Below are 12,247 nucleotides of genomic sequence, written 5' to 3'. Positions count from 1 at the left end.
CGCTAAGTGGCTTTGAATGTTCTTCAAGCTGTGAGTGCAGCATCATTGTAAGTTTGGGAATATTTTGAAAGCAGGAGTTGATACTTTTCTAAGCTAACCCAGTTGGCTCTCTGAGGACAACACTGTGATGGTTGTCTGCAGAAAATGGTTTAGTAGCCCTCCTTGTATGTCCCTATAATGTAGAAAAATGAATCTTACTGAGGAAATACTTAGGGGAAGCCTATGTTTGGTTGTTTGAATATTGTGCTCTATCTTTTCCATAGTCAAACAGGACAAAGATTGCTATGGTTACTACAGAGCTACAAAAACAAATTGGATCAGTATTGAACTGAATTTGTCTAGTGGCTTTTCATTTTGATGGTAGTAGAGTTGTGGGTGATTTCTTTTTGTTTGTTTGTTTTGCCAGTTGTGGGGCTTGAACTCAAGGCCTGGGCAATGTCCTTGGACACTTTTTGCTCAAGGCTAGCATTTTGCCACTTGAGCCACAGCACCACTTCCAACTTTTTCTATATGTGGTACCAAGGAATCAAACCCTGGTCTTGGTGCATGCTAAGCAAGCACTCTACCACTAGGCCAAACTCCCGGCCCTGATGCCAGCTATTCTTTCTGAGCAAGCTACCCAGGCATTTGAAATCGGGGACCTGTACTCTTCCCTCAAGCACAGTCAGGATCTGTTCCAGCTCTATGCTATCCTAAAACACATGCTGTATTTTAACTACTGGTATTTCCAAATCCAGGTGATATCCAGGAACTATATGACACCACCTTGGCTGTAGGCCATGCAGCAGCTTTCTCAGATGACTGTGACTTTCCTCCTGCTCAGGACATCAACAAACTTGTGGGGCTTCAGGTGGGCACCGTGTCTCTGAAATTATCCCTTAGCCCTGTTTTTTCCCCTTCCATGCAACTCAACATGAATGGAATTAATTTTGTTTCTCACAATACCTGAAAGCCAGCAGGAGCTGCCAGTTGGGGAAAGGATGACTGGCCTTTCCACTTACTCTTCGACTTCTATCCATTCTCACCTGTTCAGGCCAGGTACTTTACCCTGAAAAAAACATTCCACTTTCCTATTCTAAGTCATGGCACTGATATTGGCTATTCTGTTATGTTTTTTACAATGTTGTAGTTATTTTTACTATTTAATTTACTTCATTGTTATTATAGAGGTGATATATAGAGAGGTTACAATTAAGTGAGCCAGGTAATGACTACATTTCCTTTCGTATAGTGTCTTCTGTTCCTTTACTCTCTCCCAGTCTCTCCCTTCCATCTCTATGAGTTGTATAGTTTACTCCTTGTTTGTTTTTTTTTTTTGCCATTCCTGGGGCTTGAGCTCAGGGCCTGAGCACTGTCCTTGGGCTTTCTCAAGGCTAGAGCTCTACCACTTGAGCCTCAGCATCACTTCTGGCTTTTTTCTATGTATGTGGTACCAAGGAATCGAACTTGAGCCTTCATGCATGCTAGGCAAGCACTCTACCACTAGGCCAAAGTCCTGGCCCCGTATAGTTACTTTTATCAGTGTCCAGTGAGCTCCACTGCTGCACTTTTTCACCCTTTTCCCTCAAGTTCTGTCCTCTCCCCCTAACCTTTATAATAATGTACATTTGAATATATCATAATAAGGTAAAGAAGATAGAAAACTGAAAACTAGAATGATTTTTGAAAGGAAGAAAAACATAGGAGGTCTCTTGTTTCTGGCTGTTTCAGTATGTATATTATTTTAGATAAATATGAAGAGGGACTTAGGCATTGTGACTTTGTGTTTCTCTCCTGAGTGTTTCCCCTTTTGATCTCACTGTGTGTGACTATCTAGAGTCCTGTGCAATTTATCGTATCATAGTATATTTTAGATCAAATTTCTACATCTCAGAGAGAACATGCGCAGTAAAGTCTTTCTGAGCTTGGCTTACCTCACTTAATATGATTTCTTTTAGTTCCATCCATTTCCATGCAAATGTCATTATTTTATTCTTTGTAATGGCTATGTAAAATTCCATTGTGTATAGGTTCCACATTTTTTTGGATTTTACTCATCTACTGTGTGACATCTGACCTCTTTCCATTTCTTGGCTATTGTGAACAGTGCAACAATGAACATGGATATGCAGGTGTTCTTATCACATCCTGAATCATGATGTACAGGGTAGATGTCCAGGAGTGATATGGCTGTGTTTTAGGAAAGGTCTCTGTTAAGCTGTTTGAGGAACCTCCAGACTTCTGTCCAGAATGGTTATACTGGTTTACCAACAGTGCAGTAGGTCCATTATTTTTTATAATTATTTTTATTTTTTGTGGGTCATGGGGCTTGAACTCTGGGCCTATGCACTGTCCCTGAGTTCTTCAGCTCAAGGCTACCATCCTACCCCTGGAGCCACATCCCCTCTTCCCCTTTTCTAGTGATTAATTGGAGATAAGAGTCTCATGGTCTTTAGTGCCCGGGCTGGCTTTGAACTGCCATCCTCAGATCTCAGCCTCTTGAGTAGCTAGGATTACAGATGTGAGCTACCACGCCCAGCTGGTCCGTTATGTTTTTACAAACTGTCTAGCTCATTGTAAATGTTCCAGAAATGACAGTTGTGAAGTAGCTCATAATCTTATTCTCTTAGAGATTGACTTTTCTATGAAAGAGACTCAGAGAACTTGGGATTCTATTTGCAGAGTTTGCACTATTGCTTTTTTTTCCCCAGTTCTGGGGCTTGAACTCAGGGTGTGGGCACTGTCCTTGGGCTTTCTCAAGACTAGTACTCTACCATTGAACCACAATACCATTCCTGGCTTTTTCTGACCGTGTCCTACTGGGGAATCAAACTCAGAGCTTTGTGCATGCTAGGCCACTAAGCCACACTCCTGGTCACTGCACTATTACTTTCTTAATCTCTCAGTAGAGGACAGTTTGATTTTATTCAAGGGTGAGGAATAGAAATGAGGAAAGTTGAATCTATATGTAATACCAGAATCAAATCATAGTTTTGAGATTCAAGGGGCTATTAGAGTTGATTGTTGTTCAAAAAGAGATCTAGAAAACAATTTTATCTGTGGCAGTTAAAGCATCTTAAGGCATAGACTCTATAGGCAGCCACTTGGTCAGAATCACCTGCTCCTTTGGTCACACAGAGGTGACAGCACTTCCTGTGCAGTTACAATGAGAACTGAATTTATAAATACATTATTGTGTGCCACTAGTGAGGTGAAGCATGTAGAGTTCTTAGAACCACACCTGGTACACAAAGTACTCCAGTATTGCTATTGCTTCAGTGTCATGGTGGAGAGCTCCCACTAAGTAGACAGTCTACCTGGGTGAGTGATTACTATGTGCTCAATACTGTTTTAGGCACTAGTGAAACAGTAAACAAAACTCAGTTCCTCCCTTTGTGTGGCTTTTGTTCAAGTGGGAGGAGACAGAAAGTAAGCAAGTAAAATATCTAGCAGAGGATTGGGGTGGAGCTTGGGCCGTGTCTTAAGTAGTGTGACCAGAGAAGGCTCCACCAAGTGCTGTTTGAAAGGAGTCAGGAAAGCACCTTTGCAAGTATTTGGGAGGAAAGAAGACATGATAGTGAGAGGCAATAGCAAGTGCTAAATCTTCAGGAAGGTGTGGCTGGCAGTCTAGTATATTAAAGCTGGTCAATGCAGCTGAGAGGTCATCATGGAGAGGAATAGAAGGTGGAGAGATAATGGATGCCAAATAGTATGGGGCATGGAGGCCATGGGAGGATCTCTGGAGGGAGCAAATCCAGGGCTTTATGCATGAAGCCAGCACTGCACTCCACTCTAGTCCTGTCTCTTACCCTGAATGAGAAGGGAAGCCACTGGCAAGACTTTGGGATGTGACATGGAGGCCGTGTGGTGTTGAATGGAAGGTTAGGACTGGGAACATGGTGAGGAGTGTGTGATTGAGAGATGACCATCGCTGGAATGGGAAGGTTGTGGTGGAAGCTGAGACCAGGTGGCTTCTGAGAAGTTACTTTTTTGCTTGTTTTCCTTTTTGGGGTGCAGGGAGTGGAACCTAGGGCCTTGTGTACACTTAGTAATTGCTGTACCACAAAGCCCAGCCCGGCAACTGGCCTCTGGATATCTTCTGGAGCTGATATCTACATGATTTGCTGGCAGACTTGGATGAGCAGGGAATAATAAAGACTGAATTAACAAGCTTGGGTTTTGGCCTAAGTAGCTAGAAGGATAGATGTGCCATTAATTGAGTTGGCAGCTGCTGCAGGAGTTTGGAGCCCGAGGAGAGTCAAGGCAGTGGGTGAATGGTAGTCTGAATGCTGAGACTGCCCAGGACTGTCCATGGAGTCAGAAGATACAGGAACAAATCCTGGGACTGAAATGGGAGAATTTAGCATTACAAGGCCGGAAAATGAATGGGAACCAGGCGGGGAGCTAGGAGGTGGCTCCCAGAGATATACTGCACAGTGGCTGCAAGAAAGTGAGCATTTTCTAGAAACAAAACCCCCGTGTTATTCTTTTGTAGAACACATACATGGGCTATCTGGACTACCGGAAGAAGACCATCAAGGACCTTGGCATCAGCCCCAGCACCTGCTCTTTCAATCCTGGTGTCATTGTTGCCAACATGACTGAGTGGAAACACCAGCACATCACCAGACAGTTGGAGAAATGGATGCAAAAAAACATGGAGTGTGTGTCGGCCTCCACTACTGTTTCTAGGCTCAGGAACAGTGTGATTTCATCCATTCTGTTTGTAGCTCAGGTTCTACAGTTTTCACAGATAGCTCTTTGAGCAGGTTTTCTCACAAGGGGTCTGCTAATAAAGACAAGGGGGCATGATGAAAATCTTTCCTCGAATGATAGCCCATACAATGGAGAACCTATGAAACAAGAATTTCCTTACACATTTTTCTAATAAGTTATTCAACAATGTGAAGATTTTCCACTGAAAATCTTCAGATATCTTAATTATTTCTTCTTTATAGTTTGAGTTTTGTTTGGCACCAACAGGATTTTGTTGGGTTTTGTTTTCCCCCCTCATGGTCACAATTCTCTGCCTTGGTCTTCTGAAAAAGTAGCTGGGATCACAGGCATGCAGTCATTTTCAGCTCGCTTGTTGAGATGGAGGTCTTGCTAACGTTTCACTAAAGCTGGCCTCAAGCCAGATCCCTCCTGACTGCCTTCCTGATCACTGTGCACAATCTCATGATCTCAAAACAGACAACAGAAAAACGCACATACAAAGACACCATTATGTCACTGCATTTTCTGTGCACATTTCTCAATATGTATCCAAATGGCTACTTTAATACTGCCCACATCCTAAACTTGTGAGGGAAGTTATTCTGAAAAATATGGGATCATTGATCTTGTGTCTACTATAAAAATGCCTGAGGGTCAAAAGTGACAAAAATCTTAGCTTTGTGAATCTAGGTGAGATACATCAGAGTTGATGGTGTTCTTACAATTTTATGGAGATTAGGCAATCTTCAAAATTAAAAGCTGGGGCTGGGCACTGTAATTCTAGCTACACAGGAGGCTGAGATCTGAGGATCATGTTTCCACACCAGCCTGGGCAGCAAAGTCTGTGAGACTCTTATCTCCAGTTAGCCACCAGAAAACTGGAAGTTGCACTGTGGCTCAAAGTTGTAGAGATCTAGCTGTGAGTGAAAAAGCCCAGATACAGTGCTTAGCCCTTGAGTTCAAGCCCCATGACCGACAAAAATAAATAAATAAATAAATAAATAAATAGCTGAAGGAAAGATGCGAGACTGTTGAATTTGACTGTTGTACGGTGAAAAATGGATTGCCTCTGCCAGGAGCGTAGCCTAGTGGTAGAATGCTTGCCTAACGTGCATGAAGCCCTGGGTTCGATTCCTCAGTACCACATACACAGAAAAAACCAGAAGTACTGTGGCTCAAGTGGCAGAGCACTATTCTTGAGCAAAATGTGTCTAAGAACAGTCCCCAGTCCCTGAATTCAAGCCCTGAAACTGGCAAAAAAAAGAAAGTATTGCCTCTTTTCCAGAGGGGCTGTATTAGAGCTTGATTAATCTGCATTGGTGGCAGTCAGCTCTAGGTCTAATGTTGTTTTCCCTCCCCTTTTTAGGGAAAATCTGTACAGCAGCTCCCTGGGAGGAGGGGTGGCCACCTCACCCATGCTTATTGTGTTCCACGGGAAACACTCCACCATCAACCCTCTGTGGCACATCCGGCACCTGGGTAAGTGTTAGAAAAGCCATGTAGTGTATCTTACCTGACTCCTCTCTCCAATTCCCTGGAGTGGGCCAGGCCTAGTGGCTCATGCCTATAATCCTAGCTACTCAGGAGACTCAGATCTGAAGATCATAGTTTGAAGCCAGCCTGAGCAGACAAATCCACTACTTACTCTCATCTCCAAATAACCAGAATTAAGCCAAACTTAGGGATGTGACTCAAGAGGTAGAGCCCTAACTAGCAGAGATCTGCAATAGAGCAAAATCTTGATACATAAGGCCATATAGTATGAAGCTAATTGAAAGGACCTCCAGGATATTGAAACAAAAGCCATATAACGAATGATTGTTGTCCTTAATGTACTATGTTATCTCTCTTCTCCTTTGCTATCTCTTGGTTATCTCATATTGTTACAGTATCTCACTTTGTTATCTGATATATTGAATTTATTTGTATTTGGTTATTTGAAATTTGATAGGGAAGGGGGGAAAACCAAGACGGGTAGGGGGGTGGGGGGGAGGGTAATAGGTACCAAGACATGTGAAAGGGTATCAATGTATGTGAATTAATGCACCTTCTATCTGGCAAATATCATGTAATCCTTTTACTAATTACAATAAAAAATTAAAAAAAAAGTTAGAGCCCTAGCAGTGAACAAAAAGACTGAGTGAAAGGCCCTGATAAACAAGACTGATAAACACCGTTGGCAAAGTAGCAGACCACACAGAAAAGGAGTAGCTTTTCTATAAACTAACAATGAACAGATGGAGAGGGAATCTAGAACAATGTCATTTATAGTGGTCTCAAAGAAACAAGCAAAAAATAGAGGAATAAACCTAACTACGAAGGTAAAGAACTCGATAATAAAAACTATAAATCCGTGAAGAAAGAAATTGATGATGACACCAGGAAGTAGAAAGATCTCCCATGTTCATGGATTGGCAGAATATCATGAAAATTGTCAGGCTGGAAAGTGGTGCAGTGGCTCAAGGGGTAGGGCAGTAGCCTTGAGCTGAAGTGCTCAGGAACAACGCCCAGAGTTCAAGTCCCACAACTGAAAAAACAAATTGTCATACTGCCAAAGATGATCAACAAATTCGATGTAACATCTACCAAAATCTTAGCATCTTCAGAGAGAAATCCAAAATTTTATTTGGAAACACGAAACGCCCCAAATAGCCAATGCATTCCTGACCACAAAAAGCAAAGATTGAAATATCACAATTCCAGATTTTGAAGTATATTGCAGTGCCATAGTTACAAAAAGGTTGGTACCAGCATAAAAACAGACCTGAAGACTAAGGAGACACACTAGAATTCTCAGAAATGAGTTCATATACCTACATATGATTTTTTTTTTGCCAGTCCTGGGGACTGAACTCAAGGCCTGGGCACTGCCCCAGGAAAGCCCCCCCATTTGAGCCACCACATCAGCTTTTCTATGTATGTGGTACTGAGGAATTGAACCTAGTCTTCATGCATGCTAGGCAAGCACTCTAGCACTAGGGCAAACTCCCAGCCCCACTACATATGGTTTTTGACAAAGCTACATATGGTTTTTGACAAAGGTGCCAAAAGACTATGTTGGAAAAAAGATAACTCTTTAATAAATGGTCTAGGAAAATGAGATATTCACATACAAGAGTGAAACTGGATCCCTGTCACTAATATCAACTCCAAATGGATCAAATACCTCAAATGGAAGACCTGAAGCCTTGAAACTACCACAAGAAGGAGCAGGGGTACAGAACTTCATGAGTAGAACTATAGGAGTTCAACAATTAGAACTGGCAAATGAGATTCCATCAATCTAGAAAGCTCCACACAGTGAAGGATATGATCACAAAGCTAAAAGACAGCCTACAGAAAAAATCTTTTGCTGGCTACACATCTAACAAGGGTCAAATCACTGAAAATACCCAAGGAGCACAAAAACACTAAAATCCCAAATGAATCAATACTCTAGTAACAAATGCACAAAGGAGCTAAACAAAAACTTCTCAGAAGTACAAATGGCCAATGAATGCATGAAGAAATGCTCAACATTCCTGGCCATTCAGGCACTGCAAATCACAGTAGTATTGAGATTCTATGTCACTTCTGTTCCAAATGGCCATCATCAGGAATACAAAAACAAAAACCAATGAACAAAAACAATACCCAACAACCAAAAACCAATGCTGGTGAAGATGGAAGAAGACACTCTATTACATTGTTGGTGGGAATGTATTTGTGCAACCACTATGGGAAGCATTATGGAGATTCCTCCCAAAATTAAAAAGAGAACTACCCAAGGATCAAGCGATACCACTTGTGGGCATTTATCTGAAAGCCTGAAAGTCAGGATACAATAAAGGCACCCCCTGGTTCATAATCACTGCAGCATTGTTCCCAATAGCCCAGTTCTAGAAAACAGCCCAGATGCTCTACAGCTGACAAATGAATCAAGATGTGGTATATAAATACACTGGAATTTTATTCATGTACCAGAAATATTATCTCATTTGCAGAAAAATGGATTGACCTGAAATCGTCCTTAGTGAATTAAGGCTTGGAGAAAACAGTGTCATATACATACATACACGACCAGATTGACTAAAGTATGGTATATGGAGCGGCTTTCTATGGTATAACTTCTTTGAACAACGAACAGTTTAACAAATTCAGTACCAGGAAGCTGAAACATGTCTTATCTGAAGGAAGTGGGAGCTTCAATGTGTATATGTATATGCGTGTGTGTGTGTATATGTTATATGTATATATATGTATATATATATGGACACTTAAGGGGAAGGGTCAGGCTGGAAAAGATGGAGAATGATGGAAGGAGTAATTTGTTTACACATAAACAGACATGATAAATTGAAACCTCTTTGTACAACTATTTGAAGAAAACTATAAATTAAAAAAGATATATATTAGCTGGGTGAGGTGGCTCACGCTTGTAATCCTAGCTACTCAGGAGGCTGAGATCTGGGGATCATGGTTCAAAGCCAGCCTGGGCACTAAAAAGTCCATCAGACTCTTTATCTCCTATTATTTCCAATTAACTACCAAAAAAGTGGTGCTGTGGCTCAAGGGGTAGAGGGGTAGTGTGGTAGCCTTGAACTGAAGAGTTCAGGGACAGCGCCTAGGCCCAGAGTTCAATCCCCACTACAGACAAAAATTTAAAAAACGAAAAGAAAAAGGCCAGGAGTTTGGCCTAGTGGTTAAAGTGCTTGCCTAGCATGCATGAAGACCCAGGTTCAGTTCCTCAGTACCACATACATAGAAAAGCCAGAAGTGGTGCTGTAGCTCAAGTGGTAGAGCTCTAGCCTTGAGAAAGTCCAAGGACAGTGCTCAGGCCCTGAGCTCAAGCCCAGGACTGGCAAAAAAAAAAAAAAAAGAATTTTAAAAATCTTTTCTCAATGGTGCTGTATGACTCAAGTGGCAGACCAATAGCCTTGAGAAAGCCCAAGGACAGTCGTCAGTCCCAGACCGACAAAGAAGAAAAAAAAAAGTATATTGAATTCTCTGAGGGCCGGGAGTTTGGCCTAGTGGTAGAGTGCTTGCTTAGCATGCACGAAGACCTGGGTTCGATTTCTTGGTACCACATGCCTAGCAAAAAGCCAGAAGTGGGGGGTGGAGTGGGGGGGGAGGATAATGGGGACCAAGACATGTGAAAGGGTATCAATGTATGTGAATTAATGCACCCTCTATCTGGCAAATATCATAGAAATGTTAACATCACAGAGGTCAGTCCAGAGGTTGAACTCAGGAGCTGAGTACTATCCCTCAGCTTTTTTTTTTGCCAGTCCTGGGCTTGAGCTCAGGGCCTGAGCACTGTCCTTGGACTTTCTCAAGGCTAGAGCTCTACCACTTGAGCCACAGCACCACTTCCGGCTTTTTTCTATGTATGTGGTACTGAGGAATTGAACCGGGGTCTTCGTGCATGCTAGGCAAGCGCTCTATCACTAGGCCAAACTCCCAGCCTCCCGCAGCTTTTTTTGAAGGCTAGCAACCACTGGTGGTTAATTAGTCTTCATCTCTTGCACTTTCCTGTCTGGTCTGGCTTTGAACTGTGATCCATAGATCTTAGCCTCCTAAGTAGTAAGGATTACAGGCACGAACCACTGCAGTACTTACATGATCTTAATGTGCTTTAGTAAGTACTTAAAATTATTCTGAGCAATGACAATACTGTCACTGAGTATTCTTAGGTTTACTTTCACCGTGAACTTTGTAAATCATTTTAACATAAAATCTGTATTCTCTGACAATCTTATTATTTTCCTCTGCACACATGAAGGCTGGAATCCAGATACCAGATACTCAGAGCACTTTCTGCAGGAAGCAAAGTTACTCCACTGGAATGGAAGACACAAGCCTTGGGACTTTCCTAGTGTCCACAACGACTTATGGGAAAGCTGGTTTGTTCCGGATCCTTCAGGGGTATTTAAACTCCATCACAATAGCTGATATAGCCCAACATTTAAAATATTCCTGGCATAAAAATATAATTCTTTTGTAGCCTACTATAACATTGTTCCTTAGGAACAATTCCTTTGATACCTATAACCCATAATGTAAGAGAACAAAAATGGTGTAAAGTTGTACCTTAAACCAGGTTGGCATTCATTTATTACTTAAAGTACAAGTGCTAGTCATGGCTGTTTGTGTGTGTGTGAGGGAGAGAGAGGTGCACAGACAACAGACACACAGAGACAGAGCCAAGGTAGGTGTCCCAGTTAGGCTGGCTTTTAACTTAGTTTTCCTGCCTTAGTCTCTGAGGGCTGGGATACAGGGTGGCAGATGAGTAATCCCATACTCAACATAAGTGGAAGCTATGAAAATCAAAATTATGGTGGAAATAAATCCATCTAGATACCAGCAACTAATTTGCTTATTAACACTAATGACCATTATACCCACAAGTTCTTTTTTTAAAGCTTCTAAGTATTTTTTATATATGCAGGTAATTTTTAGTAAATTACCAACTTTTTTTGGGGGGGTGGCAGGGGGTTTGGTTGTGGGGCTTGTACTCTGAGCCTGGGCACTATCCCTGAGCTCTTCAGCTCAAAGCTACCACCCTACCCCAGGGCCTGGGCATTGTGCCTGAGCTCTTCAGCTGAAGGCTACTGCCCTACCCCTTGAGCCACAGTGCCACTTCTGGGTTCTCTAGTGGTTAATTAAAGATAACAGTCTCCTGGACTTTAATGCCTGCGCTGGCTTTGAACCTCGATTCTCACATCTCAGCCTCCTGAGTAGCTAGGATTACAGGTGTGAGCCAGCACCAACTGTTTTGTTTTAATTAAAATGAAAACATGGACTCCTGTAAAAATAAAATATAGATTTTTAATGATTTTTCCTCATGAACATTTTTCTGCATGGTATATAGTAAAAAGTCAAGTACCTCAGGTTTAAAAGAGAAACAGGGGTTGGGACTCTGGCCCAGGTTCGATTCCTCAGTATCATATACATAGAAAAAGCCGGAAGTGGTGTTGTGGCTCAAGTGGTAGAGCTCTCTCTAGCCTTGAGAAAGCCCAATGACAGTGCTCAGTCCCTGAGTTCAAGCCCTAGGACTGGCAAAATGTAAAAATAAAAGAGAAACAGTTCATTAAATCTTAGTATTAAAAAGCCCAAGGGTTGGAGGCATGGTTCAGTTGATAGAGTACCAGCCAATGAGCAAAAGTGTCGGGTACCAAGTTCGAGTCCCAGTCTCAGATCTAAATAAAAAGCGTCTGTACCTGAGCTAGAGGTGTGGTTCAAGGGGCAGAACACCTGCCTAGCAAGTTTGAGCCCTTCAATTCAAATAGGTGCTCCCTTGGGGGTGGGGGGAAAGAGGAAAGGAAAAATAAAAAAGCTTTCATTTCAATCATCTCAAGCTTAACTATTGTAAAAGTGAAAAACAAAACAAAACAAAAAAAAGGGAAACCCAACAATTATCAGTCTTGCAAATGAATAATCTTTCCATATTAATGAAAAACCTCATACTGCAATGTATAGGATATATCAACATTTATTCTTCTTTTGTCATGTTTGATGAAAAGCATCATAATTATATGCTTGAAAAATCCTCACACCCATTTTCCAGAAGCGT

General features: G+C 41.8%; 1 protein-coding gene across 3 annotated transcripts in view; it reads left to right on the top strand.

Annotated features, from left to right (window-relative positions):
- Glt8d2 (glycosyltransferase 8 domain containing 2) overlaps positions 1-12,229 on the top strand; it is a 32,963-nt gene extending 20,734 nt beyond the window's left edge. For all 3 annotated transcript variants that reach the window (XM_090328530.1, XM_090328529.1, XM_090328528.1), the window contains 4 exons: positions 738-850; positions 4,475-4,641; positions 6,062-6,174; positions 10,457-12,229. In XM_090328530.1, the coding sequence (XP_090184656.1) occupies positions 738-850; positions 4,475-4,641; positions 6,062-6,174; positions 10,457-10,626 (563 nt within the window). In that variant the 3' untranslated portion in view covers positions 10,627-12,229. The remainder of the gene's footprint in view (positions 1-737; positions 851-4,474; positions 4,642-6,061; positions 6,175-10,456) is intronic.
- The last annotated feature ends 18 nt before the right edge of the window (positions 12,230-12,247 follow it).

The sequence above is a fragment of the Megascapheus bottae genome, chromosome 2 (genome assembly GCF_031878675.1).
Source record: "Megascapheus bottae isolate mThoBot1 chromosome 2, mThoBot2.hap1, whole genome shotgun sequence".
Lineage (NCBI taxonomy): Eukaryota > Metazoa > Chordata > Mammalia > Rodentia > Geomyidae > Megascapheus > Megascapheus bottae.
Note: the sequence above shows the minus strand (reverse complement) of the source record. Positions and strands in the feature narration are given on the sequence as shown.